General features: G+C 37.3%; 1 protein-coding gene across 10 annotated transcripts in view; it reads left to right on the top strand.

Moving 5' to 3' along the window:
* CHID1 (chitinase domain containing 1) overlaps positions 1-23,586 on the top strand; it is a 128,251-nt gene that overhangs the window by 57,318 nt on the left and 47,347 nt on the right. For all 10 annotated transcript variants that reach the window (XM_080405621.1, XM_080405620.1, XM_080405617.1 and 7 more), the window contains one exon: positions 544-699. In XM_080405621.1, the coding sequence (XP_080261747.1) occupies positions 544-699 (156 nt within the window). The remainder of the gene's footprint in view (positions 1-543; positions 700-23,586) is intronic.

Below are 23,586 nucleotides of genomic sequence, written 5' to 3'. Positions count from 1 at the left end.
TACTCTTTTTCTTGATGTAGCTTTTTGTTAGGTAATTGCCTATTTAGGGTTTTATCCATAAATAAGTGGTAAGCAATCATTGAAACCTGTCTTGCTTACCAGTCACTGATTTTAGAGTTCTTTCTGAAAGTAAATGGTGGATTTTGTCCCAATACGTTGTGCCAGTTTATAGTAAAAACATCAAGGATGGTATTGAAAAATGACTGAAGTCCTATGAGTTTTGAATTACTGTGTGGCCATTGTGTCAGGCCCGGTGACTGAGAAAATGTTCTAGGTGGAAACCTTTTATTGCTCACTGTGAGAAGTTTTGTGTCCCTTCACCTTAGAGGTGAAACATGAAGTCAAGAGTGGGGCAAGCACGTTTTGTGCATCAGTACTTCAAGACACTGAAGAATGTGCATTTAACCTTCATAGCGCTGTAGGTTAACCTTCACTGATTTTTGTGTGCTGTAGTTTGCTCTTCACAATTACACTAGTCAAACAGACAGGGCTGGGAATGTGTACATTTTCTGACAACCTGCTTGATTTTTGCTGACTTGACAGACCTGGTCCAAATTCCCCTCTTCCCTGGGTACGAGCCTGTGTTCAAGTACTGGATCCTGATTCAAAATGGAGGAATAAAATACTGCTAGGGCTGAATTTCTATGGCATGGACTATTCTGCTTTGGGAGCCACTGGGGAGCCAATACTTGGTAGCAGGTAAGACTTCTCTGGATAGTAAGTACTTATGTATGATATATTCTCACAAAACTCAGAACTTTACAAGTATTCTGGTTTAGAAATATGGATGTGTTTGTAACACAGAAATAGCAAACATGATAAATCTTCACGTGAAATAGTAGCTCACTAGTTAGAGTAAGAAATTATCTTCTCGTCGCTATACAGAGGTGCAGATAGATGGCACAGTTATCCTGTCAGAACTCCTATGGAAAAATGATTTGTGTCATTTTCCCTCTTTCCTCTATCCATGTTTTTACATGCAGTTTTCCGTCTTTGTGTTAAAATGTTCTGCAGTTTTCTGTTACGCTCTGTATCGTTTTAGGGGTTCGTGCAGTTGACCTAAAGATTGTTTCTCTCGGCTCCTGAAGTTGTTACCTGTTACTTTGAAATTTGATACTGGTTTCAAACAGCAATATGCCACCAGGTTTCTTTTGAGTACAAAAAGCTGCAATAAGCTCACCTGGAGACAAAAATCTATAACAAGATAACGGGAAGTATTCCAAAGCCAGCCTGAAATTTTATATTGATTCTCAGAGGAAAATGGTTGTTTCGGTTTTGGATAATAGCCACCTACAGTAACAGTGAGCTTTGTAGAACTGCAGTCAGGGTACAGTACGTCAAGGCAGAAGAAAAAGCAAGAAAAACAATGTGAATTTGGCAGGAGTATCAGGTTTGTTCAGAAGTTTGTTACCGAGTTAAAAAATGGAACCGAGCCAAATGGAAACAAACTTAAGGCACAAGAGGCGACTGTTCTCACTTTCACAGGTTCCTAAAGTTCATTACACCAGGATATTTCAATATGGTAACAGATTGCTTGTTAGGCGTTGAAATACTATCTGAGATGGATCGGATAAAGTAAGGGCCTGAATTTTTTGCGTCTGTGCCTTCAGTTAGACAAACACTTTGTCATCATCGTGCTTGCCTCTGCTGTCTTCCTGCTTCACCTTGGCTGTTTGCAGGGGTATAATACCATAGACAGTTTTCTCCCAGCGCTGAATTGTGTCTGAATCTGACTGAGAAACCAAATGGCTACAGGGTGGGAAAAATAAAACCATTGTCTACAGTGAAGGGTATATAGTAAGTACATCAGAATGGCTTCTGTAAAGTTAGTTGGTAGTGGCTGGGAAGGAAAAATACTCAATAATCAAAGTTGACTTACAAGCCTAATTATACAAGCTCAGCACAATTAATGTAGCTTCACTGTAATACTAAGTTTCTTTTGCAGGTAGGAGTATAGTGTTACCTAGCAGAATAAAAGGATCTTGCTTTTTTTCCTGAGCTGCAACTTTTGGAATAAAGTTTCCACTTGAAAACATACTGTACACTAGGATGACACCTACTTTTACTTTTCATAGGTTCTTCTGGACTGTATTATAGTATTAATTCATGTTGCTTTTTAATTACGGCAAACATATCCTAGCTAATTGTCTTGTGTGATTAATCTTCTACCAAAAGAGGCTATGTTTACCTGTATGTAGGGCACTGGCACACAGTACAAGACAATATGTTTTATACAGAGAATGGTCCTGTTAACGTATTGTTTGTTGGCAGACCATGATATTGTGGTTTTTTTCAGATATCTACCAGAAGCAAATTTCTGGACAAAATCTTTAAGAGACTTTGAGTTTGTAGGTAAAACACACTCATTTTCAGTTTGCAGCCTTACATATTAAACATTGGTCAGCATCAGATTTGTTTTTCCAGAAATATATTTTTGAGCATTACTCTTTTCTGTGTATGTCGTGTAGTAATGTAATAGTAAAATAGGTTCAAGGTAAACCTGCTTCAAAATAGGCCAAGCTTCTGACATAACGAAAACAGAAAAAAAAAATTATTAGTGTAAAATAAGTTTTCTGCCCCTTAATTAGTAACAGGCTGTTTGTAAGGAAGTCCTGCTTTGTGGCATCTGTGAATCTTTGAAAACTGTCACTACCACATCCAATTGAATCCCAGTATGGGCACAGCTTGTTCAGAGATGCTCTTCTCCACCTCTGTCTAAAAAAAATAGCTTCCTTCTTATTCCATTATTAATACTCTGGCTACATACATCAGGTTTTTTTGTTCTCTAATAAGACACATGGCTGAGGCTGATCCTATTCCTTCTCAATTTTGTATCTACCACATACGACATAGAAAGGCTGCTCAGAAGCTGTGTCCAGTGGATGGTTTGATTATTTATTTTTCTCACCTTGGCTCCTTAGTGAACTTGAGCTTCCAGTTTCTTGGTTACTGTAATCCAGTGTTAGTCATGACCTGTGAAAAGTGTTGAAGGATTGAGTTATGGCTCTTTTACGGCACCCTCCATATGGTGTGGTGGTAGCGATGTTAAGCTAAGTTATTGGTATTAAAATTAATTCAAAATCTATTCAGTTAGGTGCAGTATGGTGGGTATCAGCTTTTTTGTTGTAGATTTCTCTTCAGGTTTTTGCATCTGAAATTTATTACTTGTCATCGTGGTTTAACCCTGGCCAGCAACCAAGCACCATGCAGCCACTTGCTCACACCCCCTCACCCAGAGGGATGGGGAGGAGAATCAGAAAGCAGTATAAAACTCAAAGGTTGAGATAAGAACAATTTAATAGGTAAAGCAGAAGCTGTGCATGCAAGCAAAGCAAGGAATTCATTCCATACCTCCCATGGACAGGCAGATGCCCGGCCATCCCCAGGGCAGCAGGGCTCCATCACGCATAACGGTTACTTGGGAAGGCAAACGCCATAATGCCAAAATGCGCCCCCCCCCCCCCCCTTCCTCCTTCTTCTCCCCCAGTTTATATACTCAGCATGATGTCATATGGTGTGGAATACCTCTTTGGCTAGTTCAGGTCAGCTGTCCTGGCTGTGTCCCCTCCCAGTTTCCCATTCCTCTCCAGCCCTCTCACTGGCAGGGCCCAAGGAACCAAAAAGTCCTTGATCTAGTATAAACATGACCCAGCAATAACTAAAACCATCAGTGTGCTATCGACATTGTTCTCACACCACATCCAAAACACGGCACTGCACCAGCTACTAAGAAGAAAATTAACTCTGTCCCAGCTGAAGCCAGGACACTCGTACAGGTCTCCAGCGTGCCAGTGCTCCCGTGCACACTGTTTTGTTGAAACATACTCATTGGAATCTAATCATCTTTAATAAGAGAGCTGGACAATTGTAAGCTTCAGTGGCAAACTATATTCTCAGGTTGTTTGAAGTAAATGTAGTATGCACTTAAATTGATTATTATTATAGTTTATACATAGGATTACATGCAGAGTGCAAAAGCCTTTGATGGTCTTGTGCTTGTGTTTTTCTTTAGGATAGGAATTATGTGATGGAAAGAGGCTCTGAATGTAGGTCGATTTCATTCACTGAATATTTTTTCAGTGCAGAAGTTCATAAAATAACTTTCAATATAATTTCTATTTCCAGATAATATTATCATCTAGCAGATAAATATCTGGCAGAATAATTTTATTGCAGGATGTAACTTAAAGACAGAAGTACTTGGCTAACATTTTGCTGAAAAGATACACAACCTTTCCATAAATATGCTTTTTCCTTCATATATGCCATGAGAAGTAATATGCATATGTGTATGTGCTTGTGTATGTGTATATATATTGGGATTAAATGAAATGGAAAAAAAATTCTTTTAGAGCACAATGTAGTTTGTCGTTGGGTGTTGTTACAGTAGGAACTGCAGCTTCTATTTGCAGTAATAATGTGTTTATCTTGCAGCTCCATCACAGATATTGTTAATATCAGTCAATCTCAGAGATTATAGCACATTCTGTTGCTTTAATCAAACAAGTACCATTGTTGTTCAGCTGCAGGGAAGCTACATTTCTGTGTATACTTCGTTCTGACGTATTTTCTCTGAAATGCTAAGCCTGAAATAAAGGTGTTGTGCCTGTGATTCCCTAGATCACCTCTAGTGTTTCTGGCAATGTTTTCTGCCCTCTGGCTGTCAAGGATCAGGTGTCTGAACTGCTAGGATGCAGCCATTAAAACTTACCACTATATTAAAAACCTGTCAGAATATAACCATCTGGTGTTGCTGACTTGCTGCTCTAACGATCAGTTTGTTCCAGCATGTCCTCTTGATACCACAACCTGACAATATTTCTTCTTCACCTCAAAAGTGTATGTGTTAGGTAAATAATTCTTCAGTATACCCTGAAGCTTAAGAAATTGTTTATCCTTTCTGCAGAATCTTTACCTTTGAGGCCTTTTTGAGACCTGTAGTTGGTCAGCACGCCCTTCAATTTCATGAGCTTCTTATTTCTGATGTGCTTTTTTGCCTTTAGTTATCTGCTCTTCAGAATCTCTCTTAATCATTGGGACAGAATATTTCAGTCGTGGTAGTGCCCATTGTTTTCTTTTGCCTACTCATGGGAAGTTAGGCAGCAGTGCACCGGTGTTTTCTATTCTGTGCCATCTAAAATCTGTAGCCATTATGACCTGGGCCAAAATGGAATTCATAAACTTCATTGCTAGCTGTGAACTAAAAGCAATGTATATCAAAGCCTATCATGTGGCGAGGGTGCCACTTAGGTTTAATAAATCAGCCTTCTTTATTGACTGCATTCCTGTTAAATTTAATGTGTTAAAGATATTTTGTCCTTCTGGGGTGGGGGTGTGTGTAGTGCTGAAAGAGGGAAGATACATCTCTGGTGTTCACCTGGCTGTGTATAACTTTTGAGTATGTTCTGCTTTTGTTCCAAATGTAGCTGTTGAAAATAGATACGTGAATAACTCTATTGTTGTGAGACAATGCTGTGTGTGCTTGCCTTATATTTAAAGGAATCTGAGTAGGGATTTTTATGTTAATTTTTACACATTTAAGAAGATTGATATAATAAATTGCCAGTTGAAGCAAGGGAGAAACTAATTTGACAAAGCATTGTGCTGTTCAGAGATAGAAAATAAGATGACTTGCAAGCTATGTGAGAATGTTCTACTGAGAGTTTTATTGGCTGCCTGCCATTCTGTAAATAGCAGGTAATAAAAGTGGTACTTAGAAACAGTTAGAGGTGAGTTTTTTTCCCTGAATTACCATGGCAGTGTCTTTATTAGCAGCAATTTAAGAAGATTTGGGCCAACTGTGACTCATGATTTTGTCTTACAGAAGGTAGCAAAAAACTTGTGCAAGGGATGCTTTTATTCTTCAAGCTTCAAGGCTTTTACGGCATTTCTCTTCATATTGTAATTCTCTCAGGATTTCCATTATTTCTCTGCATTCTGTCTTCTGATTTAATCCGTTTTGCTCATAGTTTATGTAACACTGGGGAGATACCAATGTTTCAAATAAACCGATGGATGAATTCTCTCTGTAGGATTGAACACCCTCTCGATCTGTTGTCCACCTCTCTGCTTCATTGGAGAAACTGTTAAACTCTTTCTTCTTAAATTGTACTGCCAGACCAGATGATAAAATCATGGCAGTGATAGGAGGAAGCTACAGCTGGGCCTGGAATTGGAAAGAAGTTATGTCTATTTTACAAATATCTGAATAATTCAGGACTTTTTCAAGAAGTTTATTCCATTAAATTCCCTCTGGGATATTTTGTTCTAGGTGGTTTCCATTGTGTATCTGTCCCACCCTCCCTTTAGGAAAGGAAAGTAGGCGTGAGCTGTTAGCTGAAAATTAGACTAGTTAATTCATATAAAGTAGATAGAATGTCTTACAAAGTGAAATTTTATAGTATTTCAGCTTGTCCAGGTTGTGAATATGATGTTAAATATAAAAGCAGTTGTAATTGTGTTTCATGTAAAATGCATTCCTTATTTCTTCTGAAATGAGGGAAAGGTGGCTTGTGTTTATTAGGCAGACGATTGGTTCTGAAGTTCAGTTGTACAGTGGCATATTGGCTGTGGGTGAGCGTGCATATCTCAGTGCATCTGTTTTAAAAAACAATGTAGTCAGTTATGTACATTTTAAGTGGTGGGCATATGGCTGTGAAATGTACTCTTCTCTGTCTCTCAGGATCTTTTTTAACAGTAAATTTGCTACAGGCAATATTTAGGCAGTCAAATGTAGACAAAATAATAATGATACAGTTCTTTACTGTCTTATTGTTGTACTCTAATGATTAGAAGATAGCATGTTGGAATTGGAGGAAAAATATTTCTGTAGTTTGAAACAAAGGGAAGAGCCAGAAACCTTTCCGGTAAGTTAAATTTGCTTACATTTATAGACTTGCATGTGGGTGTCCACACCCGGTATAAAGTAAAAAAAAAACCTCATTGCTTTGGAAGCCTTATTTGGGCTTGTGAGGTCACTAGTGGTGGTGGATCTAAAACTACTACTAGCCCTCACTGAATCTCTTCAAATACACAGTGATTAACAAAGAACATAGGTAACACTGTGCATATCCAGGTTCCTCCACTCTCAGTCCCTTGGCTCCCATTGCCCCATCCTCTCTCATGCTCAGTGCTGAAAGGATAATGCTTAATTTTTGCCTGGTGTTGACTGTCCACTACCAGGTGCTCATTGTGTTCAGTCACACTGCAGATCAGCTGGGGATGAGTGTGAAAAGGGCCTCCTGAAATTGCTTGGTGTCTTTATACAAGTTAGCCTAGAGCTGGTGAAGTGCACTGTACTGACTTGCTGGATCATGTGCAGTATAGATTCCTCCGGGAAACTTCTGATTCTGAAGGCATGAAGTCCTCCTCTTCTTGAACCAAAAGACTGGATGAAATTTATCAATCACCCTGGTACCTAGCCCCTACTGACAGGGATGCATGGACTAAAGCGTTGGTTCCAGGCAACTGGATATTTTTGCTTGTTTCCAGCCTGGGAGAGTTTTTGACCTTTTTCTAAGATCCTGGGGTTTTGGTTTGTTTGTGTTTGTGGTTTCATTTTGGTTTTGTTCTGTATTGTTTGTTTTTTCTTGCCCCTCCCAGCTGTTTTATGTCTAAGTTGCTTCCTCCTTTGGTTTTGATGAGGTGGAACAATTCTTTGTCGATTAGCATGTCTGATGATTGAAAAATCAGGCTGTCTTGAAAATAATTGAATACATGTTTCTGAATACAGATACCGTAAGATAGGGCTTGTTTATCTTGCAACTTAAACAGAGCCAGACCCTGATTGTCTGTTCTTTTTACTAGAAAATTGACATTAATGAGATCATTTGTATTTTGATGAAGGAGGGGCATTGTTTGATGTGTTGCTTGGGTTTTTTAACAGACAAGCTTTTAAGCCTTAAAAGAAAGCAGCTTGGAGATATTTGTATCTTAAACTGATTTTGTGATCCTTATTACCTAATTTTAACACTAGTCCGTTCAGTGAATTGAATTGCCATGACTGTGGCGAAGCAGTCAGAATTAAAACCAAAATATGACTTTTTATATGTCTGTTGAAACTAATCTGAGTATCATCAGTCTAGATTTAAAAGTTGGAATGAACTTTATTTCTCAAAGGAAGTAACTCAAATGTAGAAACATAGAATCACTGAGATTGGAAAAGACCTTTGAGATCATCAAATCCAACTGTTAGCCCAGGACTGCCAAGTCCATCGCTAAAACATGTCCCTATATGATATAGTTTCAGTTGGTTATAATTGACTTCTTATATATTCATACTCCTTCATTTGCTAAAGCTTTATTTAGCAAGCTCTGAAACTTAGAGTAATTCCCGATAAAGTACAGTTCTTTGCTTTTTTTCCTGACCTGCTGAAGTCATGTCTTCATTACTTGGTTATGTGTATGCTGTCAGGCACAAAAGTGGTACTGAGGACCCAGTGCTTACACAGTGAGTCCTTGGGGCTTTTTTTCTTTGGGATGACTCTAGTCTGGTCTTATGGACTGAAACTCATTGGAGTTGGAGTACCTCTTCTGCTGTTATTTCATTCAGAAGAATCATCTATTTCATGTACTCTGAGACTGCTCCATGATGAAGACTAAAGTATGGTGTTAGTTTTTCTTGTAAAAGCTCAGTCCTGATGTGGGCTGTAAGTTTGTTATAGCCAGAATCAATCTAAATGCCTCCTTTCGTTTTGGCACAATGCTTTTAAACAGTACAATTTAAAAAAGAAAGTGAAAGTTACAAAACATATTCAATACTGTTTGCATAAGGCAGTGAAAACATTTCTATAAAAATATTTTAACAATTCTCAAGGCTGTTTTTTGTGTGCAGTTGTTTCAGAGAGCAAAAATTTTATGTGAATGTTTACTACAGTTTTAGAGAAAAGTAGCAATCACAGCAACAATGTGTGCAGAGTGATGTTCTGGATGGGGAGGACTTGATAACCCCCAGCATGGAAATATGTAAGACTTAGGAATGGGCTCAAAGCCTTGAAGTCATACTTAAAGAAAATAGTAATGGAGCACATAGCTACATACTCTTTAAAGTAATAGAAGTGCAAGTATGTTCCACAACATTAATTTTGATCTGTGCAAACAGCTTGTTTGCAGTTGGAGTTATACAGCAGGTGATTGAATGAGATTTCTGTTGATAACATTCAGTAGCAGTATAAGGTCCAATAATTTTTTTCTTTACATTTTTATGAGCTATTTCAGTATATTATTAACACAAGGCAGTAGAGGGAGGTAGGGTGCCCCCCCCCCCCCCCCCCCCCCGATTAGTTCATGCCTATTGTAGGAAAATGGATCTAGAAATAGAGTAGTAAATTTTAGGTTAAATAGTTTTTTGATTTTGTGCTCTAAAATAGGAGAGTTATATTTCAGAATGTTACTGGAATGTAGTGCTGTTCATGTCTAAAATGGAAATTGAGGCAGACTGATACTTAATCTACTTTGAGGAAAAAAATACAGTATTATGAAAATTATTAGAAATGAGTTATTTGGAAACTCAGTGAAATTTACAAGATCATGCCCAAAATGTATCTATATATCCTAAATAGTTACCTCTTTCTGACAGTTTTATGTATGCCATTTCCATGTTTAAATCAAATGTTAGTTTTGTTACCCTGTTTTAGAAAGAAACCGTCTGAAAAAAGTAAGGAGCTCTCCATATACACATCTTTGTAAACCTTTCGTAGATAGCTTCTGCTTTTTGTTATTTACCTGCCCTTAAGGTTGGGGAGGGGAAAGAAAATTTTTCGAGAACAGTATTTTCTGTGAAGTTCAAGGTAGCTGTGCCGCCAGCCTTAGAGCAGGTACATGCAGTTCCCTGTTTGGGAGCGAGAACGTTGATCAGGCGAGAGGGTTAAGATGGAGTCTGTAAGTTCTGTGACCCACTTTCTGTAAGATCGGGGGATAGTCCTACTGCCAGCCTCAAATACTGGGTGGGAGTGTGGATGGCAGATGGTGCTTACAATCTTGAATATAAAATTATCTACTGCAATGGTTAAAACCCAGAGAAGGTCATCTTACCGTTAGTGTTTCCTTGTATTTACCAAAATTTAGAGACATCAGTGTTTTAGAAAATTAATTTTTTCCTGTTTGAGTGAAAGCAGAATTTCTCTGAGTCCTGGGCTTTGAGTCCCAGTAATTTATTTTCTTACAGTGTTTCCAGCTGAGGATTAGTTGTGGGTTAGAGGTCTGTGTTTAATATGCTGATCACTTGGAGCCATAAACCTGGAAAGGTAAAAGTCGATGAAGCTGTCACTCTCCATATTCTTACACTGATTTTAATAAGTTCTAATGGATTTAGATATAGCTACATTTCACTGAATTCTACATTTTAGTGATGAGGCACTAGACAGTTTGAGAAAACTCAATATAGAAGTGGAATATATTTTAGTATTGACAGTGCAAGTGAAGTTATGATTGCTATTGGGAATAATAATCCATAGAATTGGTCCTAGATTTTGGCATTTGTGGATTATGAGCATAAGGAGAGAGATCAATCAGACATGCATTCTTAGGGAGACCTTTATGTACCAAACCTGGGAAACCGATATGATCACTGCAGACTGGCATAGCTGAGCCCTCATTACCCAGTGAATACACAATGGAAGTGTCTCTGCAGTTAACACTGAAATTTTAAGTTATAAATACGATGTAGCTATCTTGTATTACCTTGATTGTTGCTCAGTTACAAAATAAACATCTAGTTTCTTCTGTGTTGGGATTGCATTGTTTCTAGTAATGTTTAAAATAATATTTTTTTTTGTCATCATGTTTTAGCTGGGTCCAGGCATTCTGAAGTGTTAGGTTTACCGAGGGTTTGTTTCTGTACTTGAGTTTGCACATTGAAGGCCACCTGAACAATTGCTTTTTGGTGATGTGTGCATCCTCGGGAAAATGAATTAGAAGAGAGGGAAAAGGGTGGAATAGTTAATGTTTGTCATTTATAATTGCTCTTAAGTTTGCCTGGTAAGCAGTTTTATAAGCATCTGTATGTGTAAAGTGAATATTGTGTTGCAAAGGTTTATATCTTAAGTGTCGGTGTCTCTGTAAGCTTTACTTGAAGATACCAATTATAAGATTTTTAGAACTATGAGTTGGTAAGAGCAGCAGACACAGTGCTTCCATTTAAAAGCATAGACAAGTATAGCAGTATTGTGTGATACTTCTGATTTAGAAACAGTTATACTCAGGAATATTTAGTTCTTTTCATTCTTCCGTGCGGATCTAATAGTGAAAGAAAACTGATCAGTCTGGTGAAGGAAACTGTCAACCAAAACGAGCTTTGTATCAAGAAAATAAATTAAAATTTGAGTCAGGAGAAACTAAGGTGCTTGATAAGTGTAAAGTAAATTTAGTCTCTCCCCAGATTAAAAAAAAAAAAAAAAAAAAAAAAAAAGCCCTGTAACACTGGTGGTAATATGTCAAGCTTACAGAGGCCCAGCAATACATTTCTATCAGGTCTGAAAACCTCTTCTAAAATGAAGAGTTTTCTTTCTGCTCCTTACCCCTAGAGTCTTCCTTGAGAAAACCTGTAAAGGGAATATCACAAGATATTCTTGGAACCCTGTAGTTGACTGGCAGCATTTATTTAGCAACTGTATTAAGAATAATTGAAAATCTGTGGGTTTTTGAAGAAAAAATCTGATACTGAATCATGAGCTTGCCAAAGTTAAACACTGATAATTTGCAAAGAAATTGCTTGCCATTAGTCTGTTGTGAAATGGTCATCATCAAGCTGCATAATAGAGGAGTGATGGCATGCATTACTATATACAGTAAGACCTTCCAGGATGAGCAGTATTTTGTTAGAATCTGTTTTATAGAACCATGAGAAAGAAGTGTATAAATAGGAGTATATTAGGAACATAAATGTAAAATCTTCAAGTGTATTAGTAGCTACATTTAAGCATTAGGGAGTCTGTGGCCACAGGTGGAGCAGTTTGTTCTGAAGGTTTCCTCAGTGATCTTGAATAGGAATATAAGTTCTCTTTTAGCTGCAATAAGGAATAGCAAATGTCTTCAAAAATAGTAGTTTTAGAACATGGAGAATTTTTTTTTTTTCTAGAGCTGACATAGAACTATTTGTTTCAAATGACAGTAATGTGCATATGTTGACACATGCAGTTCAGAATTACATTCTAAATAATTTCTTTTCCATTCACTTTCTCCAAGTTCACTGCAGCTAGTTACTAGAATCCCCTTCTTAGCAATGGACATAATTTAAGATCACACTCTGCTCTGCCACATGTTGATACCTTCTTATTTGAAATTAGAGTGTTTCTGTTCACATGGGAAGCTATCTTAACAATGTTATTTCTCTACATTGTGTGTAGAAAAACCACTGAAGCTGTCTGATACCTATAGAGGGTTTAAAATTTTAAGAATGGATATTTAAAAAAGTATTACTCTCTTTTTTTCTACCTTTTTAGTATCCAAATTTCAAAATACACTCACAGACCACTAGAGTAGTATTAGGTAATCTAGTTATATTTTTTTATTTGGCTGTTTATATTTCAACCACTGTTCTGAATCTTTCTTTGATTCCAACATTTGTTTGTCTGCTCTACAAATGTCTTTGTCCCTTCTTGTGTGAGTTTGGAAAGTCTCTGCAAGTAAAATATTTCGGCAGCTTGAATTTATTTTGGTATCTGAATTATTGTAATTGGATGTATACTAAGCTGAATTTTTTTAAAAAGCTGCTGATTTATACAATAAAAACTTCTTGTTCACAGGATAATAAATTTATTTTCAGAGCTTGTTTTCACATTAAATTTTCAGCTTGAAATCTTTGTTTTGATTGTTATTAGGAATGAGAAACACATTTGAACATTTATCTCTTTTAGCATATTTTACACTTAAAGCCTGCAGCTCAGATAATCCACATCCATTGAAAAACTACTGGTTCATGAAAATGAGTCCTCAGCCAGCACAAAATCAAATGTAAAGGCAAGAAGAGTAATGGGAGAGAGAAGGCTTTTGAAATTAACCTTCCCACATTTATACAAATGCATAATGTGAAAAATGCTAGTATATTTATTTATTCAGTACTATTATGTCAGTTTTAAAGCTGATTTTACTTTCCCCAGTCTAATTGTATTCTCTGGTAGCCAATAATAGATAAGTTGAACTAGCAGTATTTGTAGAAATACGGGGAAAAATATCCTTGCAGAAATAAGTCTGAGAGTCGTATTATAAAAAAAAAGTAGGTTGACTGTTTCTAGGCAGGTGCTGGGTGTTGAAGAAAGCAATAAAAAACATAAAATTGTGGCATAAGTGATAGAATTATATACTTATTTACTGCAAAATGCTCAAATTCTGAATTTAACTTATTTATAAAGCTGTTTGGTTTAGTATGTGGAGCAATGGTTTTCTGTATATAATATTTCATAGCTGTTAAAGGCTGGAGCATCTTGCCATTTAATACGACTATCTTTTTAAGGATACATAAACCCCAAGTAGTTTTAGTATTAGGATGTTAGGCGTAACATATGTTGTAGCTGACCATGTTATAATGCTCTAATGCAATGGCACAAAATGTCCTTAGTTTCTCTTGTTCCCTTTCCATTAGTGGCCTGCCATTTTAATCATTGTAATGTACTGACTAATTTCTGTAGGCATGCTTTCAAGTTTAATAGAATAATAAAGCAATCGTTGCTCAGTGGAATCTTTATCTGGAATAACTGTTCCACTGCTTTAACAAAAATGAGCGGCTTCAAATAGTCAGTTTGTCCTGAAGTAGCCATATAATTTAAGGTTGCATTTATGGCCTTTGACCAGAACTTTCGAATCCCATCGCTTGAAACTATGCTTTTAATTAGGTGACCTACCTGCCTTTTGCACCTCCATGAAATGGTTCCTATTTATGATTAAATACAGCTTTTATTGTTCTAAGTTTAAGCTGTCCCTTAACCTGACCTTGTGACATAGGACTTTCCGCCTTCAGGATGTTTTTTTGCTAGGACTGTCCGACTGAGGCCTGCGTCTTTCAATATGGGCTACTGCCAGCAAGGTAGCTGAGGAGAACGGTGCTGTGTAAATGCTTTCCTTTCCTTTGTATTTTTACTAAAACTGTATTTCCAGTCAATATGCTTGATAACCAACAGTGCTGTGCTGGGGGCAACAAAGCCCCTCATCCCTCCTCCAAAGCCAACTGTAATGGAGGACTAAAATTCGTGTGGAGTTTGGAAAGCAAATGGTAGGAAAGCTTATTCAAAACACTCAGGCATCTGTGGAGAAAAAGCCTTGTTCTTTTGACTAGAAAGATAAAAATTCAAGGTTATGTTTCTGAAGGGTGAGGAAAAGAATATGATGATGAAAAGGCAGAATTTTTAGTAAACCTAAACCTGCTCTTCTTCATTTTCTTTCTCAGTTGTGCTCTTGACTTCTCTGTGAAACCATAGCAGTTTGTTTAACCTCTTCCCCGTTATTTGAACTATCAGAAAAGCAGACATGTATGTATTTTAGTTCTAGGAGTATTGCTGGTAAGAGATCTGCATTTCAAATTCCACAAATATTGAGATTTTTAGTAGAGATGAAACAGCTTGGAATTAATTTCAATCTGCAGTTTGTGCTTTTGTAGCACTTCTGTGTCTAAATCTGAAAAGATACCACTTAACATAAAAAGGCTGTGGTAAATTGTTCAGAGCTATGGTGTATATAGGTAATGCAAAATTCAGGAACAGTGGGCAGTAATAGCATAATAAATATTTGGGTGTCAGCTAGAGACCTTAACTGGACTATGCTATTGTTTTGTTTGGGGTTTTTTGTTGAAGTGTTAGAAGGAACATCTGATCTTTTCGCTGAAAGCAGAGATGTGTTTTGCCTTACTCAATAATAGCTTTTCATATTTTCCAGTTTCTTGAATTACTTTAATCATATATGTTTAATGTTATTTAATGAGTCCTTGGCATTCTCTCTTGTTCTTGATTCCTGATGCTTCTGATTTCTCTTAAAGGCCCTTCCTATTACCCTCATTTCTGCCTTGTATCCTGCATCTTCAGACTCTTGCTATTTTTTTGTCTCATTTTATTGCTAAATATAATCATCGTGAATGGAGTCACTTTGCCTTTTCTCTCCGGACAATTTCTCCAGAGGATAAATTTTTGACAGGGAGAAAAAATGGCAGATGTGGAGTCTATTAAAAAAGCAAAACCTCCACCAGGATTGCTGTAAAGTTGGGGGGTGGGGTGGGTGGAATTCACTCTCATGGGAAATGAGCTGAACTTCTGCTTCCTATACATGTGTTATACTAATAGTGGTTCAGGTAAATAATTTTTATCATGCAAGTAATGGTACAAGAATCAACTCCTGAAAAGAGCCGGAGAACTCATCTTTTCTCCAGCCCTCCATTGCATAACGGTCCTGCCCTCTGTTCCCTTTGCTTTATGGTTGCCAGAGCTACTGGGAGAGAATAAATAAAATAAAGTCATAGAATATTTAGCCTTATTTGATAGCCTGCTGAAGGGGAGCTGCTTTGGCTATTTTTTACAGCCTTGAAAAAAATGGAATAAGTTTAGAGTTTGGCGAGTGAGTTGCTTTATTGTGAGGATTTTTTGGCCTTTATTAAGAGTAAACCTGGAATACTGTGCAACAAGGGATCTTGGTTTGGATTTTGGAAATGTGTTCTTGAAAATGTTGACATTTGATATCTCTACCTTCACAGTATTAACTGGCAGCATTTTCCTCCATTACAGCTAAACAAGGAAGGTCATTTTATAGTGTCCTCTTTGTAGTAGAAGATTGTCTCAAAGCTCTATGTTCAAGGATGGTCTAGGGATGTCATAATACTTTCACCTGCTTTGAAATGACTTTGAGGAGATTCCAGGTGACTTCCCCCCCCCCCCATGTTAGTGTACAGAGTTAAAGTTTTGAATGTTGTTCATTCAAGAAAGAATATCTTTTGTCAGAGAAGGATGTATGATACTGTCTTGTAGCAGTACCAGAGGCCCATTGTAATGGGTTTCTTCTATGCTGGAAACAAATAACAGTCCAATAACATTACCAGTGCTGTAAATCTCATTATACTTGCCGTGTTTCTCTGTTTAGGCTTGTTATTTGATGTGTGATTTTCCAGCTATTTATTAAAAACCTTTTAATACTTCTACTACATATTTTTTATTTGTGTCTTCACCTCATGGAAAATTCACCATACCCATATTTTTAAAAAGTTATTCAGTTTATAATTCCAAATTCTACATATTTTACAAACTTCGACACATTGAAATAAAAAGTTCTCAAATAAGAATGCTTTGAGCTGATATTTAGTGTGTTGCCTTCCAAGAAGCTTAAACCTTCTCCCAGTGCTGCAGCACCAAAAAGGGACATTCCTGGTGCCAGAGTTGGAATTTACCTAACCCAAATAAGGAACCAGAGTTCCCAAAGAAAGTGAATTAGATTAAGATCTGAAATTCAAGTCAAGATCTAGTGAGGGTGGCAAGAGAACACGTTAATCTTAAAATAAATTTGAAATATAAGTTAAATATTTGAATTATTATTACAGGAATTTTGATCACTTTGACCTGCTAGTATTGAAAAAGAGCTGTATTGTAGGCAAGAAGAAATCTAACAGGAAGCTAAGCAGAGAGGGATGAAGGAAGGATGCTAATCATTCACAGCTGTGTAGTAGAAACAACATTTGAAAAGCAGCAAGACTGGCTAAATAACTTGCATAAAATGTGTTTATTTACCTATGATATGGCACTGTTAAATTGCAGAATTGTGCTTCCAATTGCTAGGAAATGTAAAATATATAAAAACAAATTTCAAGTATTCATTAGTCTGCAAAAAAATTACTGTTTTGAGGACAGAGCTAAAGTAAATTATGTATTCAGATGCCAAAGAGTGAATTTTGAACTAGCAATGAAAAATAGTATCTCTTTATGAACTGCTTGAAGTTTCACTGAGTTTTATTTGCTTTTGAGGTGCTTGTGCGTGTTTCATATATGTTAGTATTCAAATACATTGTTTGGATTTACTTTAAATTTCATACCTTGAATATTCTACGCTTGGTCATCCAGATTATTACTATTTTTCTTGATTTCATAAGAAAAAAAGTTTTATGACTCGTATTGTCTCTGTCAGTCAGCTTGTCCGTGCGGTTGTTTTCTGTAGTGCCTTTTTGGTATACAAACTACGTTAAACCAAATTTGACAAAGACCGAAGTTCTTAAAGATAGGAAAACTGAAGTTCTCAAAGATAGGAAAACTCTTCTGAGTATAGGTGGCTTAGCAGAGCTGTAAATTATAAATCATGGTTGTGAAGAGGGTAAGCTTCCCTACCATAAGCTGGTCACTGGTTGCCAGAGCATCCACGTAAATCTCAGCTGGGAAAAGTTTGCGTTCCGTTAGGTAGAGGGAACTGAATTAGAGCAGCAGTGTATGTTCCTTAGCTGCCTCCCAAGATGAGCATCAGAAGGCCAGCCACCTCGAGGTTGTGCGTGACTGTGGTGGAGCTTCTTGCACCCCTCCTGGGAAACCGGCGTGCTTGATTACCTCTCTGAAATGCCTGTACGCTAACGCATGCAGCATGGGGAATAAATGAGAAGAATTATAGATCTGTGTGGATTGCAGAGCCATGATCTCATTGGTGTCAGTAATCACATTTAAGATGACCTCAGAAACCTCCTTTATTAGCTGCTGTATCAGATACAGACTTCATCTTTCAATGTCTATCACTAACTTGTTTGATTTCCTGAGGAAGAGTCCTTATATGTTACTTCTGTCAACTCTTCCAGGTACTCAAGCTGAGCAGTTTATTCACATGAAAGGTTCAATAGTGAATAAAAATAAAATTCTGTTCAATGTTAACAATTCTGCTTGAAACAAGCCAAATTATTCTACAAAGTTGTTGTTAAATTATAAAGCTTGTTGTTAATGTAGTATTGTTTTCACATTTGGGAATTAGGTATTTAAAATAGATTATTTAATAGATGCAGATGTATTTAATAGATGTAATATTAGGTAGACTTCTAATCAGTATATTTTAGAGGAAACATTTAAAATTTATGCTTGCCTTTTGTTTTTCTTTTGCATTGGTAGTGCTGGTCTTGTTTAATTTTTGTCTCAATAAGCACTAAGTCTTGCTTTTCACCTTGTAGTCTTTCAGCTTTAAATACCACCAAAACCTTAAAAAAATTTTTTTTTAATAGAGCAGAAGATTTTTTGCCAGACTGCTATCATACATTGTTTGCACTACAGTAGCATGTAGGAAACCCAGATGTGGACTCCATAAGCACAGTACAAATTAAAAAAGGCACTGTCTTCCCATTAGTGATTTCGGTCCTGTAGAGATGCTTCATTATCTCTAAGTAATCTTTCAATTTTTTTCACGTTTTTTCCCACAAAGTATCTACCTTACATGACTGCAAGCTGTTCCTGAATTTTACATTACTTAAGGAAAGGATTTGGAAAAAGTAGAGGGGTTTGATTCCGGTTTTGAAACAAAAAAATCAGGAAAAGGAAGACTGAAAAAGGTATTCTTATCACATTCAAATGCCAGGTAGACAAATGGAGGTGTCAGTGAAGAATGGTACTTGGCTAGGTTACAAAATTTCTATTTATCAAAGATACTGTTCTCAGAGAACTAAGGCTTATTGATGTTGTAGGTAGTTTTCTGGGAAACATAAAACGTGGTAATTCTGTTTGTGTCAGACTACTGTACTTGCCCTTCTTTTTTTCTTCTTTTCCTTCTTCCTTTCCAAACTGTTTGACAGATGCTAAGGTTAATGAATTTCAATTTTAATTTGGCCTTTTCCTTGGGTTGCTGACAGTTCCTTCTACACCGTGGGGACCTTTCTTTTCCAACTCACTTCATGTTTCAGTAAGAAGTGGAGCATCTGATGGAAACTTTTTCGTGAATAAGTGAACTCAGCTGGAACACAGCCAAATACTGTCAGAACTGACTCCCTGAATCCCAGTCTTGTGTTTTACCATGGTATAAGAGATTAGATTCATTAACCTCTCATTAGAAACATGTCAATGCTAAAATCCCACAGTATGCAAGATTCAGCCTATTAGAAATCCCAAAAGGCCAGTTAACATAAAAGAATTAACATTCTTATTCCAGAAGTTAATAGTAGATTCCTCATTTGACTCTGTTCCATTTAATTGATATGGTAACTTGTTAGGTGCTTTAGAATTAGCAGAAATGTTATTAATCCAGACAGAACTGTTTGATAAAAAAGCTTTTGTCATAGTGGAAATACAAGCACTTGCAGTATAAAAGTGTTTATTTCATTTTTACATTCTAAACGTATGTGTATATAAAGTATTGCATATATATAATAACATACATATTTAACCTATAAATATAATAACAGTTGCAAGAGTTACTTCTGTACCAGTGATATCTTAACTTAGACACAACTTGCTATTTATAGAAGCATATTAAATCCTATTTGAGCAGATCCAAATGCATCCAGATATTAAAGCTCTGTGTTGAATTCCAGGTAGAGTTTATGAGGTGGACTGAAACATCTTTTCCATTGCTTTTTGACTTGAGGAGCTTTCTCCTCTAATGTGAATAAGCCCTGCAAAGTAATTTGAGTAAGATGGAATTCATTCTGCGTCAGTCATATTACATAGCTTCTGCTCAAGCTTGAAGCAAATGCTAGTCAAAATCCATGAAACAAGTAGCAAATGACCCTTTACTAGCAATATATTTTTGTGTGCATTCATCTGCTACTGTGAGCAAAATAAAAGAAATTTCTGGTTTGTGTGGTTATTATAAGGAACATAAAAATAATGCTTTTGAATCACTTAATGTCATTACTTGAAATGGAAAACAATATTTTCAAAGACATTGCACTTTGTTACACAGAGCTACGCTTATCAGCCACCTGACTGCTATTTCAAAGGATGTAAGAGTTGAACACAGGGTCATTAGTAGGGAAATGAGAAAGATTTAGATTGGTGGAACTATGCTCTGTCTTCCCTGAGACAGGAACAGACACCATCAAAAAAACCAGTCCCAAGATAATGGGGATCCTGTGTACTCCCCCTGCCAGGCAGAAGGAGTATCTTAAATAGAAGGAGTGAATGGATGTGAATAAAGTCCATGCTCAGGATGGCAGGTGAGCCCCCTCTCCTTGCCCACCTAGCCTTCCCGGGTGCTCGTATCAACAGCTGTGAGGCTCTGGCTGCGGAAGGTCAGTCAATGGATGATGTGGATGATGCTCCATCTACGCCAGAGGTGTTGCCAAGGTCAGAAAGGACTACCCCCAGTATCGTGACTACCTCCATGAGGAAGAGAAGACAGGTTATAGTGGTAGGTGACTCCCTTCTTAGGGGAACAGAGGGTCCAATACGCCAGAAGACCCTCCTCTTAGGGAAGTCTGTTGCCTCCCTGGGGCCTGGTGAAATACCTCAAAGAAATTAAGGTGTGTTCCTCTGAAGGGGTGGAATGGCCAACAGTGCCTCTGCACCCGTGCACACATGGGTAACAAATGAGGAGTTGGAAGCCACTGTGCTTCTAGAAAGCTGTGACCTGCTTGCCGTTACTGAAATTTGGTGGGATGACTCTCGTGACTGGAGTGTGGCTATCAATGGCTACAAGCTGTTCAGAAGGGACAGGCGAGGAAGGAGATGTGGGGTGGGGGTTGTTTGCCCTCTATATCAAGAAATGGATAGGTTATGAAGAGCTGTCTCTGAAGAATAGCCGTGAGCAGGTTGAAATCTTACGGGTAAGAATCGGAGACCATGGAAACAAGGGAACCTTGTGGTTGGTGTTTGCTCCAGGCTGCCTCATCAAGGGGATCAATACAGAAACATCGTGGTAGAGAAGTTAAACTGCCCTTGCTATGTATAATGGCAGTCATTGAGGTAATAAGAACAAAATGATCAATGTATGGAATAAGAAGTTATCTAGCAGCATGATTTCTTTAAAATACTTTTTCAAAAAATGCTTGAGTGATTCCAGAATAACACTCAGTAGGGAAGGAATGTTATAAATATGTATCTCTGAGTTACACACTGTTGTCAGTATAATTTCAGGATTTTGTTATCGATTTAAATTAATGTTTTATTTTGAAGAGATGGATATTAGCATATTAGAAGCTGAGGCTATGTTTAGGGTTAAGATATTAGAGAAGCATTCTTCAAAGAAAATGCAGGGCAGGAAATCAGTTTGTTTTGTAGATTACATCAAGCAACACACAGTTGTTTTCTGCAACAGAAAATTTCACCTGTCTTAATAAAGCAAAGTATGAAAATACATCTCAGTTGCCTTGGTTGTTGAGACGTATTTGGGCTCTATTGTGCACAGCTCAGAGGATTCATTGTTCAGTAGTTCAGGGTTGTTTTGGGGTCTTTTTAAGGGTAACTTTACTAATATTCTTTACAAAAAGCCAAGAAGCTTTTTCCTAGAATGTTAAACTGAAAAGCAGCTGTTTGGTAGAATAGCTATAAGGGAACGGCTGTCTTCTGTCTGCTGGTGTTTCTTACTTGCCTGTATGCTTTTCAGTATGTAGAATTCCTGCCCTGCATGATTTGAAGGTCACCTGTGAGATGTGCCTTTGTACGCCCAAGTGGAACTACCATAAAATTTGTGATGAGTTTTAAGTCAAGAGATTTTTACTTTCTCTGGTGTTAAATACCAGAGGAAATATAGCATATTTCTTAAAAATAATGACATAAAACCCATACTTGTCCACACTATAATGCTTGTCTACTTGTATGTACAAATAGAAATTTTGGTTCACTTTGTAACTTTCTAGAAAATCCATTTTACCAGGAGCTTCCATCATACCTGAGAAACAAAGCTCCTTTCTGCTCTACACAGAGTACCTTGTGGCATTATGTGGGCAGTGCTTGTTTTTCCCAGGGCTGACATGATTATGTATATTACTCTGAATGTTCTTTGCAGAGATGTGCTGCATTTCAGAGTGGTATTTTATGAAGCTTTTTGAGATTTGATGTTGAATGGCATTATCACCAAGAGGGTTTTAAGAACCTTAAGTCTCAAAAGTCTTTAACTGTAAATACCTGCTGGTGCTCTACCTCTGTGTTTTCGGCACTGAAGATATACTTTTGAAGTTGATGGGCTTCTCTGTTGGGTTATAGAAGTTTAGGTTTTTTACTTTTTCATACGAAGCAAACCGGTGTACCACTGATTATTACACAGCTTGTTTCTTAAATTGCAATGAGTATTCTCACAAGGGACGGTGTCTACTAGTGATACACTTTAAAAGATAAAGTAAATGTCTGGGTTCCTGAATGCATTCTGAAAAAATAATAAAAGAAGAAGGGAAAAAAAAAAAAAAGCCAGTTTTATATTGCATCATCTTCAGGGGTAAGTTCTGATTACATTCTGTGTATTTTGTTAGGAGGCCAGTTGAACATGAAAGAAAGTTGTTCCTGACCTCTCTGCTCAGTCACAGTTCAGTTTTAGTTTTATATTCTTTCACCTCTAGATAGCTTGAACTCCTGGATACAGCACTGATGGTGCCACAAGCTGATTAAATTTGCCGTGACCTCTGAATATCACAGGGCCACATAATTTTATTTCTCCTTCTAGCACCTCATTCTTTTAGTGGCATTTTGTGGCAGCTAGGAAGGTTCTTAAACTGATAGTGGTGAAACAATGATCAGCGTAGTCTGGTGAAAATACAGGTTGCTGATCATGTACTGTATGTGCTGTTACTGATTTCCATGAGAGCTGTCTCCACATACATGCAAGCGGGCATCATGAGCCCTTCTATAACAATTATTTTGAAAGGTTTGAGAAGGAAGAGTTGTCCTCTGGAAATATTTCTTTAGTTTAGACAATTGGTAGATCATTGGGGTTATTATACACATACTCTCATAAGTATTAGGCAATCCTAGACCGTATTGATGCTAACAGGCATAACATTTAAGTTAGTTGCACAGAACACTCTTGAGTCACTGTATGACTGATCCATACTAGTGAATCCATATATGATATTGAACACTGGTAACTAATGCTAGAGAAGAGGTTTCCTAAGGGAAACTGCAGGATACTTGACATTCTACCTGAAATAACAGTATGCACTTTGTTAAAGATGTCTTTGTCAGGGCTTGTGTGTTAGCTGCTTTTCTGCTTCTATTTTTGGTCTTGCTGAGTGATTCTGCTAACCTGATCTTACTTCCTTTACTTGCAGGAGAGCTTGCTTTTAAAGTGAGTGCTGGGTAATCTCCTTGTGTACAAACTGTGATTGCTTAGCAGGCCTCTGCAACAGTTTTTTTTTTGCCTAGCTGAAAGAGGTTGAAAACTATTGTTTACTGTCCTCTAGCTCTTTGCTTTCCAACTTTGGCAAAATAATTCTTGCAACTTTGGAGCTTCAAGTTGTCCAGTATTTCTGTCAGCGATGTTTACTGTGTGATTGATTCATAACTTGGCAATTGTTGCTAATCCAGTGGTTCTGTACAGTTTCTGAACAGCTTTTTTACTAAGCCAAATTAATATATGCATGCAGTAACTGTTTCAGTAACCAGGTCACATGCAGTGTTTATAAATGGGTACAGATCAGCTCTAAGTCCTTTACAGCCACTAACCAGCAAATACATTATTGTGTATTTTTAGAGGTCAGGCAAGTTCAGCCTTTCAGTGGCTGCCTACAAT

The sequence above is a fragment of the Falco punctatus genome (assembly GCF_963210335.1).
Source record: "Falco punctatus genome assembly, chromosome: 10".
In the NCBI taxonomy this organism is placed as follows: Eukaryota; Metazoa; Chordata; class Aves; order Falconiformes; family Falconidae; genus Falco; species Falco punctatus.
The sequence above is the reverse complement of the archived record's forward strand: the minus strand, read 5'-3'. Positions and strand labels throughout refer to the sequence as shown.